This window comes from Bubalus kerabau, chromosome 13 (assembly GCF_029407905.1).
Source record: "Bubalus kerabau isolate K-KA32 ecotype Philippines breed swamp buffalo chromosome 13, PCC_UOA_SB_1v2, whole genome shotgun sequence".
Lineage (NCBI taxonomy): Eukaryota > Metazoa > Chordata > Mammalia > Artiodactyla > Bovidae > Bubalus > Bubalus kerabau.
In genome coordinates, this window is record NC_073636.1 from 11,720,399 (window position 1) to 11,737,983 (window position 17,585).

Consider the following 17,585-nt stretch of genomic DNA (forward strand, 5'->3'; position numbering starts at 1 on the left):
TTTCCCAGACGCCCCGACCTTCCCCCACACCCTCAGGTTCCGAGCTGACCACGCGACCCACGGGCCGCAGCGAACGCACGCGCGGAGACTACCGCCCGCAATGGTTTCACTTTGAGGAGAAAGATTAGGTGAACCCCAGGTACCACCACCTCAGGTCGTGTCACAGGCTGCGCGAGCCCGAGAGGACCGGGTGGGGCCTGTGCGGCCCCGCCTGTGGCCCCGCCCTCCGCGGCCGGTCCCGCCCATACTCTTGGCCCCGCCCATCGCGCCGGCCGCGGCCCCTCCGTGAGTCCCTGAGCTCGGAGGAACTCTGGGAAAGTTACTGCTCGCCTCTTCCGCCCTGGCGGAAGCGCAGAGGGGGCGGGGCCTGCTAGCGGTAGCGCGGTTGAGCGTTCCGATTGGCCGCCGCAGCAGTCCGTCAAGTGCACCCTTCCTCTTGCGTGCTTCAATTGGTCGGGGATGCATTCCGTCAGCGTCGGCGGCGGGCTCTTCGCGGCTCTGCGGCGGCGGCGGAGCTGGTGGAGGAAGTCCACGGCCTGCAGGGGCTCCCACTGCCCCGGGAAGCCGCGACCCGGAGCCCGGGTGGCCCGGGACCTGAGGCGGCGGCGGCGGGAGCCCCGATGCGGATCGCCATAGTGAGTGAGGCCGCCGGCGTGGTGGGGGCGCGGACGGGCCCGGTCGCGTGGACGTTGAGTCTCTGGGGTCTTTAGCGGGTCTGGTCTCTGCGAGGTATGGTCCTGCGGGGTGGTGGAGCGCGGGCTGGGGCCAAGGCGGATGAGAGAGCGGTAGGCCGGGGCGCTGTCGGTGATGTGGGCGTCGCCGGAACGTGGCCTCGGCCGTCGCCGGAACGTGGCCTCGGCCGTGGGCAGCCAACATTTCCTGCTGCTCAGCTGTTTTGACCTTGGGCGAGTCATTTTGTGGCATTCTTTTGCCTTTTGCATTTGCAGTTGCCCTCCCCCTAACCTGAATATTGGGAAAACTGGGGTAATGTAGGGGGGGCTGGAGCTGGTGCAGAGTCTGTGAGTTCTGAGCAAGCTGTGCGGGGTGGTGGCAGACGTGAGGGTCGGTGTTGACTTCTCTACCTGATCTTCCGAGGTGCTCGTCGTTTAACCCTCCTGGTGTTTTCTGTTCCTTCCGAGGGAAAGTGGGAGCAGCTCTGCTCTTCAGGCCTGGAAATCGTTATACTTTGCATCTTGTATTGCACTGTGGTTTACAAAATACTTTACGTTAGTTACCTCATCCGCAAACAAGCCTGTAAGGCCTCATGGTAACCCACTCATGGCAGGTGGGGAAATTGAGGCCTGAAGAAGTTAGAGATTTTCCCACGGGAGGGTAAAGATCTCTGGAAGGAAGGATGGTAGCTGCCAGTGAGGGCCTGCTCGTACCTGGTATCTGCTCAAATAAGGAAGATAAAATGAAAAAAGATCTCTGACATGAAAGCAAGCTCATTTTGCTCATGAGTGGATTGAATTTGATTAACTGAATAGTAAGAATAGTCCTTGGAGACAGAATCAGGTCCGGTATCAGCTTTACCAAAGTTATTGTTCCCTTCTGTCTCACCAGTTCAATTAAAAAAAAAAAAAAAGGAAGGCATGAAAGTTCTTTAAGGTTCACTAAGTTTTAGGAAATGCCAGGGGTTATTCTTACTGCAGCCGTTGGTATTGGTGCAAGTGCTTGAAGTTGCGTTATCTGGTAGCTCCACACACTTTTTACTGCTAACCTTCCCCTGCCACCACCCGCTCCATCCTTATTACCAGTTGACTCCCTGGAGAAGGGAAAGGCTACCCACTCCAGTGTTCTGGCCTGGAGAATTCCATGGACTGTATAGTCCATGAGGTCACAAAGAGCCGGACATGGCTGAGCAACTTTCACTTCACTTTGAGTTTCCACCTTTTCTTGGGTTAAGCCTCCAGTTTCCTTGCTTTTAAAATCAAAACACATATTTGCAGTATAGGACAGAATATTTTAAATTCAGATGATTGGTTATTTAACTGGTGTCTCACAGGCAGTTCTCCTCCTGTAGTCTTCTTTTTTTTTTTAAAAAAAAAAAAAGAGTATTTTATTTATTAATTTGGCTGCACCAGGTCTTCGTTGTAGCATGCAGGATCTAGTGCCCTGACCAGGGATCGAACCCGACCTCTGCATTGGGAGTGTGGTGTCTCAGCCACAGGACCACTAGAGAAGCCCCGCTTCTGTCTTCTTTAGGAACTTATTTTGGCCTGTATCCCCCTTTCAACAACTAGAGGACAGTGTATGTGGATCTGTTCACAGCACCTGAGATTGTCTAGAGCGAAAGCTTGCTGTTCAGGGGACAGGTCTTGACAGTATGCTTGCGGAAGTAGATGTTCTGGGGTCTTACTGGTTTCCCCATTTGTCTGCTTGTCCCTTTTGTGCAGGTGTGTGGAAATTGTGGTGTGCCCTGTAGTAATTCGTTTCTCCAGTGGCTTACCTTGGCATCACTGCTCCTTGGCTATCCTCTTTCCTTTTCCTCTCTGATTTTTTTGTGGTTCTGTTGCATTCCACAGTTGTCATCAGAGCGTGTCCTGATGGGTTGACATGTTTTGTGGCCTCTGAGTGTGCAAACACTAGACTCTTGTTCATAGACTTAGAGCTCTGATTTCAGATTTGTTGTCATCCTCTCTCTCTCTGCTTATTGTCCCCCTCTGTCCTTCCTAAGCTGATTGTATTTAAAGATTGTGAGTTCTGTTTTCATTGGTCTGTGGAATCGTCTGCTCTTGGAGCATCTCAACAAGGCACCTCCAATCTTCTGTCTCCAGCTGTCACTTACAGATGTTTTGAGGGCTAGTTTCCTATTTCAAAATACCCCCTGGAGCTTAACCTGTCACTCGACAGATAATTTGAAAACAAAACAAGCAAGCATTTTCGAAACTGAAAACTTTCATTCTCCCTTGACTCCTGGAAGAAGTGATTAAAATGCAAGCACGATTACTTCTTTACTCCTCAATGTGGTTAATGCTGTTATGACTGAGATCTGGCTAGCAATGTCAGTTGCCTTTGTTGTTTTTTCTCTTCTGATCTCTCCAGTGTTGGTCTTCACTTTCCCCTTCTCCCTGTTTTTGCCACCGCTGCCCTCAGTCCTTGACCAACTCTTGCCTCTGTTAGTAAAGTGACTTTCTGCCTTGTTTCTGTGACAGTCTGCGAGTTTACTCATCCTCTGCCTGCCTCCAGAGTTCCCATTCTAAGGTGTAAATTTGACCAGACATTGACCCTGCTTAGAAAAGTGAGATAATTCTCTGAATCCCTCTAAGATAAAGTCCAAGTTCATTAGCATTATACTTGAGGGCCTTTGTACTCTGTGTTTGCAGATTCCCTTTTCATCCTCCTGAGCCTCTCGGTGTGATGAAACCCGACTTCCACCACTCCACTGCCATGCATTTCTTTTGTGTTCCTGGATCCTGCTCACCTTGTGAGGCTGATCTCTTCATAAAGCCTTTTTCATCATTCCTAACTGGTCACTTGTCTTTACTCCCGTAGCATTTCATAAGTGCGTTTGTGTAGCACCTGTCATGCCTTACGTATAGTAACTTGTGTGTGTGTTGAGAGCTACCTTGTGGACAGGTGAAATCATTCATTTTTAAATCTGCAGTGTCTCAAGTAGCATGTGACCCCAGAGATGCCAAGAGAGGAAGCCAGGGGGCTGAGGAGAATCTAGTCTTCGGCTTTGCGCTTGACCTGGGGGTGCAGTGGGGTGATGACAGTCATCAGGGTGAAGAGCACAGTGATTGGCAGAGGGCTCCAGGTACTCACCACTTGGGAGTCAGACACAAGGACTGGGACCCGCACTTGCAGTGCCAGTGGTCTGCCAAGCAGAGTGGGGTGGGGGGAGGGCGACTCTAGAAACGGGGGCCTAGCAGTGGAGGACCTATGAGACGTCTCGCTATAAGAGAGCCGTCACAGGAATAGCAGCACGGGATGGGCAAAATCTTGTTTGACAAATGGTTTTCCTGCCTTCCCAGTGTTTTCCTGTCGTGACATAAGGGATATGACACTGTGGTCAGCTCTAGAGGCACAGGTGCCCACTGCCGCCTGGAGACGATTCTGCTGGACCCTTCTGGGGCCTCGCGTAGTTTGGAAAGCCCACCAGCAAGTGTCATGTCCCTCCATCCCTCTTAATGCATCACAGTGCACTTTAGCTGCTTCCTGAAGAATCACGAGCATCTTCTAATAAGTGCGCTTAGAGTGCCATGCAGAGAACACCTGCTGTTTGGAGGAGGGGACCTCACGAGGTCTGGGGACTCAGAGAAGGAAGGGGTAGCATTTGAGCATCCTTATTCTGGTAAAGTTAGGTTTAAGCTGCTGATTTTAAAATATATTAACAAAGCTAGAAGCTGATTAGAATTTTACTATAGTAATTTTAAATAATTTCACAAGAACATTGATGCTGTTAGAACATAGCATCTTTTAAGAGGTTCGTAATGGCATGGTCCACGTGTGATTCTGAGCTGATGGGCTGTGTCAGCCTTCCTGTGGGTGTCACTAGGTGCTTCCGTCTGTCTGGTTGGAACCGTGTGACTGTGGTGTGAACTCTGTGTGTCAGCTTCTCAGGGTCCTCACTGTGACTCGACTGTGAGTGATTGCATAGAGGAAGCCTCCCCGCTCCACATCTGAGCGCATCACACGGCCTCAGATGCCTTGCTAACCCCCGAGACGGTGGCAGGGGCCCCGGCTCCCACACAGTCACCTGAAACAGCTACAGGACAGAGAAACTTGCTGGAGTCCTGCGGCCACTGTGTTTTTGGATCTGCTTGTTACCGAGGTCATGCCCACCCTAACCATTCCAGGGTCACCTGAAATTGACACCAAGTCAATGTTTTATGCAATCACATCTAAGCTTTGTTCAAGAGAATAAGCAGATGGGTGAATTTGTGTCGGGTTTTATAGTTTGACAAGTCTTTGGGGGTGTGTTTTCTCATTTAATCATTATAGCACCCCTGAGCCTTCAAGAAGCTAAGTAACTCTGAATTCAGGTAGTTAAAAGGTCTCTCTAGCATACTTTCAGAGGGCCTTGTAGAGCTATTTTTGTGTGGAGAAATAATTTTCTATAAGTCTTGAAATATCCATGAAGTTTTTTTAAAACTTCTGTTCTGTTCAGTTCAGTTCAGTCGCTCAGTTGTGTCCAACTCTTTGCAACCCCATGAATTGCAGCACGCCAGGCCTCCCTGTCCATCACCAACTCCTGGAGTTCACCGAGACTCACGTCCATCGAGTCAGTGATGCCATCCAGCCATCCCATCCTCTGTCGTCCCCTTCTCCTCCTGCCCCGAATCCCTCCCAGCATCAGAGTCTTTTCCAAAAAGTCAACTCTTTGCATGAGGTGGCCAAAGTACTGGAGTTTCAGCTTTAGCATCATTCCTTCCAAAGAAATCCCAGGGCTGATCTCCTTCAGAATGGACTGGTTGCATCTCCTTGCACTCCAAGGGACTCTCAAGAGTCTTCTCCAACACCACAGTTCAAAAGCATCAATTCTTCGGCCCTCAGCCTTCTTCACAGTCCAACTCTTACATCCATACACTTCTGTTAAACCTTCAAAAAATGAATTGAAATTTTGAAGCATCATTTCTGAAGAAGCTATGGGCTGAGGGGGGTGGGTTATTGATTAATATAAATTATACCAGATACACGTATTAGTGTCTTGGTTTTAGATGTTTTCAGGGTTACAGGAAATGTTGAGTGGATTCTAACACGGGATGTTGCAGTTTACTCTAGAATGTTTTTAGGACCTCTGGCAGTATGGTGCTGGCAGGAAGTGGTTTCTGTGGGCCATCTGTAAAGGGTCACTTTAATTCTCTTGCATGTGTTGTTCTCCTCTCTTACTGTTTTTTTAAAACGTAACTATTCTTTTTTACAGTAGTGAAACTATTGTATTTAGTGATATCGGAGGGGTTAGATCGTAAATGCGATGATATGCAGAAACAGGAAGAGCATCAGCTAAATATGGAAAATATTTACCTGGCAGAAAATGCCTGATATAAACATAAATATGTCAGTACTCTCAAGACAGAACTCTGGTCACAGTTGCCGTTGTGTTGCTGAGGGGGAATATGAAACCTCGTCCCATGAAGATGCTGAAGAGTGGTCTCGATTCTTTTCCTCTCGGGGGCCTTGCTGCCATCCTCTCACACCAGTGCTGAGCGTTGGGGCGCTCGGGGGGTCGGGGGTGGGCGGAGGTGCACAGGGGTGAGCTGCCCCTTGGGGAGCCCGCAGGGACTGTCCCCTTGGTGCCTTCTGCTTCTGCCATTTGGGGAAGCTGGTGTATTCAGGGGACAATGTCTGAGTTTATTTTTAAAAAGCTACAGCCAGCTCTTAAAATATTTATGATTAATATGGGAATATAAAGGGCCTGGGTAAAGTCAGCAAAAGATGACAGATCTCCGTTTGGGCAATAGTGGCAACTTTTCGAATGAGCATTTCATGATCAGGGCTTCTAGAAAGCATGATAGGCGAAAAAGAAGGTTATTTTAGGATTCAAAAATCCTGAGGAGGAGATATTAAGAAACTATGAGATACTGAAAATTGATGGGAAAGTAGAAAAGATGGAAAGGGCTGGCTCGGGTGGTCCACAGTCACCAGATTCCTAAAAATTAAGTTTAATTTGCTGACTAGCTTGTAGAATTTGTGATAACTAACAAGAGTCCCATTTCTTCTGCCCTTTGGTACAAAACAGTGAGACGGTTTAAGCGGAAGCATCTTACAGCCATTGAGTGCCAACATCTCGCTCGGAGTCACTTGGCTGCGTCCCAGTCCTTTCAAAGATGGACAAGCAGAGACCCGAACCACGGTCTCTATCCTAGACCCAGAACCAAAAGAGGGGCCAGGGGTATGTCTTTCCCCCAAATACCCTGTGTTTCAGAATCTATAGTGTGTGTGGCCTTTGAGTATCTCAGTATTTGTAAATGTTGTTACTGTGATCTTACAGTCCTGTTGAAATAGTCTGACCATATGATAGAGCCTGATATAAATATTTTTTGTATTAAGCTTTATATGTAATCACTAGACCAATAAATATATCCTTGTCTCTTTCCCGTATTAAAATAGTTAATTGAAAATTAGTTTGTCTCATTCAGGTCAGCGAAGGGTCGTCAGTCATTCCTCATTTCTCATGTGTTCTTTGTGGGTTCTCTGTCTAGGTCGAGGATGCCTGAGATACAGCCTTGACTTCTTCCTCGCTGGCCAGCAGCAGTGCACCAATGACATGGCCAAAAGCAATTCTGTGGGCCAGGGCAGCTCTGAGGACTCAGAGGATGAAACGATCTTCGCGGCAGGGAGCCCCTGTGCCCTGCCTCCAGGGGGAGACGGAGAAGCCAGGCTGCACTCGTCAGGGTCCACTTTGCCTGCAAGGAAGCGGTCTCGGTCCTTAGAGGATGAGAGGAATCCGGCCCCAGGGACCAGTCCGTGGGATGGGGTGTCTAAGAAGACCCCATGGCATCACTCGTCCCCATTATGCACACGGCCCAGGGAAGCCAGGCCAGAAGCAGAGGTCGGGGTGGGGCAGCTCACTGTGCAGCCTGGAGAACCCGGCCAGGAGGCGGAGGACATTGGTCCAGACCCTGTGCCTGACTCTCACTATGGGCTCCTTGGGACCTTGCCCTGCCAGGAGCCCCTGAGCCACATCTGCAGCCTGCCCAGCGAGGTCCTGAGGCACATCTTTGCTTTCCTGCCCGTGGAAGACCTCTACTGGAACCTGAGCTTGGTGTGCCGCCTCTGGAGGGAGGTCATCAGTGATCCGCTGGTATGGAACGCGCTCTTCGTTCTCTGATGTTTGCTCTAAATCTTCACGGATTCGCCTCACTTAACGCGTCCTCCTGATGATGGCATTTCTTCAGAAATGTTAGTGTCCGTTGTCCTCTAGAATCAAATCCCAACCCCTGGAGGCACCTGAGACCTTCCGTGTGTGTCCCACCTTATTATTTATTCCAGGCTCACTGCTGACTTCTCTCCAGTCCACTCTGGTATTCTGTCCACAGCATGCGATGTGCTGCCTCTCAGCTGGGGACTGTGTGGTACTGCCCTTATGTGGATCTAATCTGCACCCCACAGCTGACCAGTCCAAAGAACCCCTCATATCTCGGTTGACATCTCACCTCTTCCGGGCTGCACTCCAAGTAACTCCTCTTCCCACAAAAGGCACCCTCTTTCTTCCTTACGCTATTATAGTGATTTATACCTCTATTCAAGCCTATGATGTTCTGCTATGATCTTAGAGAGCTTTCCTCCTTTATTTAACATTAGAGCACTGCTGGAGGGCTGGCTGTCCTGTTTGTGCATTCTCCACTGTATGTTCCACTGTGTCTCACAGTAGTTTACACGTATTAATAGGAGGTGATTGCTAAATGAGTGTTGCATGTAGTCACAGGAGTACCTTCTGAGAATGACACAGGGGCAACCCACACTCTCAGAAAGGATTTCCTGGTACCGTTAGCCCACAGCCCGTGCTTCCGTTTGTTGTGTCATTATACTTCTCAGGTTCAGGTCTCGGGGAGGGCTAGGAGAATGTTCTGCTTAGCTCGTGTGTCCCTTAGACCAGCCATTGGGAATAAGCCAGAGGTAGAGTTTAACCCGGAGAAGGCAGTGGCAACCCACTCCAGTGTTCTTGCCTGGAGAATCCCAGGGACGGCGGAGCCTGGTGGGCTGCCGTCTATGGGGTCGCGCAGAGTCAGACACGACTGAAGTGACTTAGCAGCAGCAGCAGCAGAGTTTAACCCATTCTTCAAATGTGTGTGTTTAGTCACTCAGTTTCATCCAACTTTTTGTGACCCCACGGATGTAACCCACCAGACTCCTCTGTTCATGGGATTCTCCAGGCAAGGATACTGGAGTGGGTTGCCATGCCCTGCTCCAGGGGATCTTCCCAACCTAGGGATCGAACCCAAGTCTCCCACATTGCAGGCAGATTCTTTACCGAGTGAGAAGTTGAAAACCTTGGAGATGGAGGGCAAGATGGATATGTTAAGAGTTAATACATTTCTCTTCCAAGCCCAAAGGATTTTGGAGGAAATTTCTCATTGCTCTTGCTCCATATTTTGCTTGGGGGTCTTGTCTCCTACCTTCAGACAAATATCTTTCTGTTTTTAGTTGTGAACTTTATTTTGGGTCAGTATTTCTGGGCATTTGATTAAAGTCTCTGGTGGGAAATGGGGATAAGTGAGGGTTCCTGCCGTTCTGCTTGAGAAGATTTTGGGACGATATCACAGCTTATTCTTACATCTTGAAATGTTAGAACAATGCCCTTTTTATCATCACCAGCAATGACATGATGGTGTTACTTTCAGTGACCTTGTCACAGCTCTCATTTTCATTTCTTGTGGTATCTTTGTCTGCCTTTGGTATAAGGTTATGCTGGCCTCAGAATAAGTCTGGGGTGCTCCCTCCTCTTCAGTTATTTTGAAGAATTTGAGGGGGATTGATACTACTTCTTTAAATGTACAGTAGAATTTTTCAGTGAAGCAGTCTAGTCCTGGATGCTTCCTTTTTGGGAGACTTGATTATTGATCCAGTCTCCTTACTCATTGGGCTTCCCTGGTGGCTCAGATGGTAAAGAGCCCGTCTGCAATGCAGTTGATCCAGGTTTGATCCCTGGGTCGGGAAGATTCCCCTGGACCAGGAAATGGCAACCCACTCCAGTAGTCTTGCCTGGAAAATCTCATGGATGGAGGAGCCTGGTGGGCTCATTATTGATCTGTTCAGATTTTGTTTCTCCATGATTTGGTCTTGGTAGGTTGTGTGTTCCTAGGGATTTATTCATTTCCTCTAGAGTGTCTGGTTGGTTGACCTGCAATTATTTGAAGTATTCTTATAGCCCTTCTTATTTCTGTGATATCAGTTGTAACATTGCTCTTTCATTTCTGATTTTGGTTATTTAAATCTTCCCTTTTTTCCATAATGTATCTAATCGTTGTCAATTTTGTTGATCTTTTAAAAAAAACCTCTTATTAGTTTTATTGATTTTTTTCTCCTATTTTTCTGTTCTTTATTTCATTTATTTCTCCTCTATAATCTCTTTTATTTTCTTCCTTCTGCTAGTTTTGGGTTTAGTTTGTTCTTTTTCTAGTTCCTTTAGGTGTAAATTTAGGTTGTTGATTTGTGATCTTTTTTAATGTAATTTTTATAGCTATAAACTTAACTCAGCATTGCTTGCATTTCATCCCATGCATTTTAGTACCTCTGTTTTTATTTGTCTCAAGGTGTTTTCTAATTTCTTTGTGATTTCCCTTTGGACCCATGGGTTGCTTTGAAAATGTGTTGTTTAATTTTCTCATATTTGTGGGTTTTCCAGTTTTCTTTCTGCTGCTAATTTCCAGTTTCATTCTGTAGTGATTGAAAAACATACTTTCAATAATTTCAGTCTTTTAAAATGGATTAAAACTTATTTCATGGCCACATACATGATCTATCCTGGACAGCGTTCTATGTGTACTTGAGAAGATTGTATGCTGTGGTTGGGTAGAGTGTTCTTTATATGTCAGTTGGGTTCAATTGGTCTAGTGTTATTTGTGCCATCCGTTCTTGAAAGTGGAGCATCAGAGTCTCCTGTTGTCTGTTTCTCTCTTCAGTTCTGCCCGTATGTGCTTCCTAGATTTAGGATGTTGATATTTGGTACATGTGTATTTATAATTGTTACAGCTCCTTGGTGAACTGACGCTTTTATCCTTATATACTCTTCTTTGTCTCTCCTAAAATTTTTGACTCACAGTCTGTTTTGTTTACTGTTAGTATAGCTGCAGCTCTCATGTTGTTTAATCCGAGTTGAAACTCTGAGTCATTAGTGTCTTAACAGGCACCAGACTGTTTCAGACAGGAAAGCTGAAGCTCTAGCTCTCCCCAGATTCTGTAACAAGTTGGTGTTGGAACCAAGAAACTGAGACCCACCTTCTCGTTTTCGACTAGAATCTGTGTGATGTTTCTGCCCTTTTGTCCAGCTGTTGAGTTGTGAGCTATAGTTGTTTTCTAAACAGCTGTCTATATTTGTAGCCTGGTCTCTAATAGCCATTGCCTGCATGTCGTTTTGGATTTCTTAAACTATCTAGTTCATTCCTTGGAAAAAGCTGTACCACCGATACCTGATGAATGAAGAGCAAGCCGTCAGCAAGGTGGATGGCATCCTGTCGAGCTACGGCATAGAGAAGGAGTCGGACCTGTGTGTGCTGAACCTCATTCGGTAAGTCACCGTCCTGTGGGAGGAAGTGGGTTTCTGAAGTCCCTTCTGAGAAATCAGCACTTAATGGATCATTTCCCCATGGACACTGCTGTGAATGTCTTAACAGCTACACAGCCACCACGAAGTGCTCCCCGAGTGTGGACCCTGGACAGGCGTTGTGGAGTCTGAGGGATCACCTCCTCCTCCCCGAGGCAGAGGCCTGCGTGCGCCAACACCTCCCTGACCTCTGTGCTGCCCCTGCCGTACGTGAAGAGGCTGTGGGGAGGGCTGGGAGGCGGCGCCTTTCCTCTTTGGAAGAAAATGTCTTGGTGGTCATGTGTGGCTGAAGGTTGTTTTAGATTTATTTTAAAAATCTTCCTTAAATCTCTGCTTTGAAGCCTTAAGCTTTGTCATTGGTCCCATAGAGAAATGGCCACAGATTCTTTAATTTGGAAGGAGTTTTAAAAAGCATTTCATCCAGTTTTCTATTCTGTTGAGCAGTTTCAACAGAGGATGGTCACCTAGCCTCCAAATACTTTGATTTTAAGAGTTTCTTTACAAGGCAGCCCATTGTATTGGTGACAACTTGGGTTTTCTGAAAGTGAAAGTCGCTCAGTCATGTCCAACTCTTTGCAGCCCCATGGATTATACAGTCCATGGAATTCTCCAGGCCAGAATATTGTAGTGGGTAGCCTTTCCCTTCCCCAGGTCGTCTTGCCAACCCATGGATTGAACCCAGGTCTCACGCATTGCAGTTGGATTCTTTACCAGCTGAGCCGCAAGGGAAGCCCAGAGAAATGACAGGCTTTGTACTGACACATGGTGAGTTAATGAGATGCTGGAAATAGTGCTCAGTGTCCTGACTCCGTCTTCTGGAATTGTCATCTAGATCAAGGGTTCTTCTTAAATGTTCTCTTGGAAACCGCGTGCAACCCCAGCCTTATTCTGCAACCAGTGGAAGGTTGGAAATCTAGCCCTGTGCATTTCTCTGCCTTTAGTGAAGTGGCTGTCGATGGTGGAGTGAGGTTTGTTTCACAGGATGGTTGTAGTGAGCAATGTGCAGAACTTTCCTTTTGTGGATGTGTTTTTAACAGGGAGGCTTGCAAGGAGTTAGGAATAGTAGTATCTATTTTTGATATATCCATGTTAGTGTACGTTTTCTCAGACATTAATAAATTGCACATACTGTGTCCATAATCATACACTTTGAATAATTTATTTACTATTTATTAAACTTAATATTTAATAAATATTTTAAAAAATTCTACCTATCTTTTCTTTTTTTAAAAAGTTTTCAAAATTTATTTGGCTGCATGGGGTCTTAGTTGCAGTATGTGTGATCTTTTAGTTGTGGTATGTGAACTCTTAGCTGCGTCATGGGGATCTGGTTCCTGATCAGGGACCAAGCCCGGGCCCCTGCCATTGGGAGTGCGGAGTCTTAGCCACTGGACCACCAGGGAAGTTCCATTAATAAGTTATTAAATAATCGTAATGTAAAGTAAGGAGTAGATTAGCATTTCTTTTTAAAAATTTATTTTTTTAGGCTGTGCTGGGTCTGCACTGCTGCACGGGCTTTCTTTATTTGCAGCAAGCAGGGGCTGCTCTCCAGTTGTGATGCTCAGGCCTCTCGTTGCAGTGGCTTCTCTTGTGGCGCACAGGCTCGTGGGCGAGTGGGCTTAAATAGTTGCCGCTCACAGGCTGCAGGGGAGAGGCTCAGCAGTTGTGGCACACAGGCTTAGCTGCTCTGCGGCATGTGGGATCTTTCTGGATCAGGGATCAAACCCGTGTCTCCTACATTGGCAAGTGGATTCCTTCCCACTGAGCCACCAGGGAAGGGCAATAGTAAATTAACATCTTCATGCCATTGAATTGTCAGCCTTGATTTCTCTGTAAAGACTGCTGTTTTCTTTTTATGCGCCCTTTTTGGCACATTTATTAGTAAGCGTGTTGGACTTGAGTGTCTGGACCTGAGAGCTCACACTGACCTGGGTGGAGAGAGTATGGATTACCTCTGTGCAGGGTCTTATATATTAGGGACTTTATAAATATTATTCAGTCAACGGAAACTGAGAAGTCAGATCCAAAAGTGATGAGAAGGAAGGAATCCAGAGTAAGAGGAGACGTTCCTGTTGTTTCCCAAGTGTCATTTGGGAAGTTGGCCTCCTTGCAGAGGGTCTGTAGGAGACACGTGAACCCTGAGCCTGACTTTCCTCATTGTCATCCCGTGTGCTTCTCACCAACTGTGTTTCGGGTCTGCTCTCTCACCCCCCCGCCTCCCTCCTCAGGGCGTAAATGTGTGGGCCTTGGTGGCGGCCATCGTCCTCCTGTCTAGCAGCGTCAGCGACATCCAGCAGCTGCTCTTCTGCCTGCGGCGGCCCAGCTCCACTGTGACCGTGCCGGACGTCACTGAGACCCTGTACTGCATCGCCGTGTTGCTCTACGCCATGCGGGAGAAGGGGATCAGCATCAGCAACCGGTAAGGGCGCCAGGCGAGCCCCCCGCCCACCGTGCCCCGGGTTCTCGGAGAGACCAGAGTGCGACGGTGCCAGCAAGCGAGCGCACTCCGGGGACAGGAGGCGCTGTTTGGTCACGCAGCGTCCTGGGGCCGTGTGCGCACTCACAGCTGCGTCCTGTTCCCCAGAGAGCATGTGCCAGTCTCTCTGGCCCCTGCAGCCAGGCCTCTCTCCCAGAACATGCTCTCCAGATACTTACCCGCACTGCTGCTTACCTCCAACATTGCAGCTAAAGACACTACAGCTCTTGGTATATTTAAGCCCTTCGCTTCTCTTTTTTTTTTTTTGTAAAATAATGGTACATATTTTCTTTTTTAGCAACAGTTAGGAGTCTGAGGAAAAATAATATACAGGTTATGACTGAATATGAAAATCTCTAATCTCCTTTCTTCCTATTAGGATTCACTACAACATTTTCTATTGCCTGTATCTTCAGGAGAATTCCTGTGCTCAGGCCTCAGGAGACAAAGAGGAACCGTCGGTCTGGCCGGGGTACGTCCGTCTGTAGATGTGTTGTGGTGTGTTGGCCCCTTTGATTCGTGACTGTCACACTTAAGGAGAAAAAGGGTTTTGTATTAAGCACTTTATTGAGTTATAGTTTACATTGCATAAAAATCACCCATTTTAATTGTTAAATTCAGTAATTTTTAGATTTACTGAGTGTTCAGCTAACATCATAATCTAGTTTTAGAACGTTTTTATCACTCTAAAGGACCACCCTCTCCTTTTTCTCTTTTCCTTAAAGAAGAGAGCATTCTTCTTTAAAAATAATTTTATTTTTTAAATTTTTGGCTCTGTTGGGTCTTCACTGCTGCACAGGCTTTTCTCTAGCTGCAGTGAGCAGGATTACTCCTTAGTTACGATGTGCAGGCTTCTCACTGTGGTGGCTTCTCTTGTGGAACCACAGGCTCTAGGCACTTAGACTCAGTAGTTGTGACTTGCAGGCTCTAGAGCGCAGGCTTGATAGTTGTGGCTGATAGGCTTAGTTGCTCCATGGCATGTGGGATCTTCCAGGACTGGAGAGTGAACTTGTCTCTCCTGCATTGACAGGTGGATTCTTAGCCACTGTGCCACCAGGAAAGTCCCTTCTTTTTTTTTTCTCGTTAAATTTTATTCATTCCATTTGGTTTCCTATTTGGTTTTTGGTAGTCTATCCCCTGATCTTTTCAATTCCTTGCTCTTTTCCTAATTTCTCTTCTGTAATGATTAGAAAGAAAACAACCATCCAGCTGACACATGAACAACAGCTGATCCTAAGCCATAAGATGGAGCCTCTCCAGGTGGTGAAAATAATGGCATTTGCAGGTAAGGGGCTGCTGCTCCTGAAGGCCCCTGGTCGCTGCCTCCCCCTTCCCTCTACCTGCTGAAGTATCTTACCATCACCTGCTATTCCCCTGCTGCAATTTAATCATCTAAAAAGCAGTTGTCAAGGAATAATTGCGTTTTCTTACCACTCCAGGGAGCATCCACCCTGGAGTTCCTGGGGGCAGATAGTTCATAGTTTGTGGGATTGACCCAGCCTGTCACGTGTCATCGTGTCTGCTCACACACGGGTGGCTGTGGGGCAGGAGGTCATGTGACTGTCTTGTTCAGACAACATCAGGAGTTCCTGGCTTTCTGTAGGGTAAACCTAGAAGGGCTTCTGCCTTCTAATTCTAACCTGCATCCCCAGAGGTGTGGTCCAGTGTTTTGCCTCGATCAGCTAATTGTCCTAGCTGGCTCCCAAAGTACTTGGTCACCCTTTGTCTGACCTTTGCTCACAGTGCTTTTTCTCCCTGTGTGTTACCTGCACACGGTTGCGGAGCAGACTAAAGTTCAAGGAAATCAATGGGCCCCTCGCTAGAGCAGCTGGGTCTGCGACCCCAACCTGGGTGGCTCTGTCTCAACTCTGCTGCTCCCTTCACTGCTTGGCTTTTAGTTCTCATCTGTAGAGTGGAGAACTTGCCATTCTCGGGTCCCAGGCCGGTGGCAAGATAAGCATGGGGAGATCCTGATTAGAGTGCTGTTGGAGCAGTTCTTCCTGGTCAGAGGGTGACCTCCCTTCCTCTTGGCATCTCCAGGCACCGGGAAGACCTCCACGCTGGTCAAGTATGCTGAGAAGTGGTCTCAGAGCAGGTTTCTATACGTGACCTTCAACAAGAGTATCGCCAAGCAGGCGGAGCGCGTCTTCCCCAGCAACGTCATCTGCAAGACCTTCCACTCCATGGCCTATGGTCACATCGGGCGCAAGTGAGCATCACAGTGCCGCTTTCAGATTGCAGTCAGCGCACTGCAGTGACGGGAAAGCGTAGTGCCTTATCTCCGTTTACAGGCAGGGAATATAAGGAAAGATTTAGTGGTTTATACTTTTACCCCAGAGAGATACATTGTCAACTGAGGGAGGCATGCTCGTGTCTCTGGAGTTGAGGCACAGGTCAGACGACAATGTCTGAAGTCCCAGGTGCCACCAGCCTGATTGATCAGTTCAGGTTCTACTTGGAAGTGGGAGGGGAGAGGATGAGGGGCGCTAGACCCAGGCTCCAGGGCCTCTGAACCGCACCTCATGGGATGAGAAGGCTACAGGGAGATTCAAGGTCCTCCCGGGGCCTCCTGGAGTTGGGGCCACACCATGAAACAGCGGTGTCTGCTGTGAACCCCTTTGTCTCCTGGGTTATTAGATCTGAATTCTGGAAAGCCTAGAGGAGCGCTTTCTGGTCCTGCAAGGACCTCACTCAGCCCCTCGCTGGTTTCCTCACCTGGAGGAGCCACTGCCAGCAACCTGGTGGTGTCATTTGGAGAGAAGGTGGAGAGGCCTGGGGGCTCACAAGTCCTGTGTGGCCAGGAAGGCCGACCCTGTGCTCTCGGGACGTGTGTTGCAGGTACCAGTTGAAGAAGAAGCTGAATCTCTTCAAGTTAACCCCCTTCATGGTCAACTCCGTCCTCACTGAAGGGAAGGGTGGCTTCATCAGGGCCAAGCTCGTGTGCAAGACTCTGGAAAACTTCTTCGCCTCGGCCGACGAGGAGCTGACAATCGACCATGTACCCATCTGGTGCAAAAACACCCAGGGGCAACGAGTCATGGTGGAACAGAGCGAAAAGCTGGTGAGCGGCTCAGTCTCTTTGGAGTTAAGGCTTGGGAGGTTGAGGGCGTGACCTGGGGTCAGGTTGTCCCAGCCTTTGGTGTCTTCAGAGCTGCTGGCGGGAGGCAGAGGCGGAGGCAGGCCACAGGCGGGTGTGGCAGCAGGGTGTCCACGGTCTTCTGTGAAGTGTGGGCCTCTCCCGTGGCCCTCAGCCTGGCCTGCGCTGCATCGACAGGGCTCCTGCCAGGGTTATCAGAGCTCATCATGGGGTCGGCTGGTCCTAGGATCTAAGGATGAAGTATCTCTCTCCTCATTTTTATCAATTCTTTTCAGTCATTGATCACTGTTTTTTTTCCCTCACTCCCACTGCACAGCATGTGGGATCCTAATTCCCTGACTGGGGATCTAGCATGTGCTCCGTGGAGTGGAAGCACAGAGCCCTCATCTCCAGACTGCTAGGGAAGTCCCTGGTCACTCTCCTTATGAATTATAATCACCATGGGTCATAAATCTAGAGGAATCATCCAGCCTCTCCTGGTTCGTTGGATGCTGTGCTCCCTGAGAGATGCTCTGCCGCTGGGTGTGGTCCAGCCCTGGCTGCTTGCTGGCTGGGTGCCTGATGGTGTCACAAGGCCCCCATGCAGCCAGGGGAGGTCAGGGAGGGGCCGCCACTCACCATGTGCTGGAGCCTTCTCTCTGACCCCTGCACACACGTGAAGCCCTTATTTCTGGGCCCTGACCTTGGCGTCACCGTGTCACTTGCTTTCTAGAACGGAGTCCTTGAAGCGAGCCGGCTTTGGGACAACATGCGGAAGTTGGGCGAGTGCAGGGAGGAGGCTTACCATATGACGCACGATG

At 48.4% G+C, this 17,585-nt stretch overlaps 1 protein-coding gene across 4 annotated transcripts in view; it reads left to right on the top strand.

Annotated features, from left to right (window-relative positions):
- Positions 1-480: 480 nt before the first annotated feature.
- The window catches only part of FBH1 (F-box DNA helicase 1), a 37,089-nt gene continuing 19,984 nt past the window's right edge, over positions 481-17,585 (top strand). For all 4 annotated transcript variants that reach the window (XM_055543479.1, XM_055543480.1, XM_055543478.1 and 1 more), the window contains exons 1-11: positions 481-635; positions 6,686-6,838; positions 7,149-7,750; positions 11,046-11,176; positions 11,283-11,418; positions 13,441-13,631; positions 14,068-14,160; positions 14,879-14,973; positions 15,729-15,897; positions 16,527-16,749; positions 17,498-17,585. In XM_055543479.1, the coding sequence (XP_055399454.1) occupies position 635; positions 6,686-6,838; positions 7,149-7,750; positions 11,046-11,176; positions 11,283-11,418; positions 13,441-13,631; positions 14,068-14,160; positions 14,879-14,973; positions 15,729-15,897; positions 16,527-16,749; positions 17,498-17,585 (1,882 nt within the window). In that variant the 5' untranslated portion in view covers positions 481-634. The remainder of the gene's footprint in view (positions 636-6,685; positions 6,839-7,148; positions 7,751-11,045; positions 11,177-11,282; positions 11,419-13,440; positions 13,632-14,067; positions 14,161-14,878; positions 14,974-15,728; positions 15,898-16,526; positions 16,750-17,497) is intronic.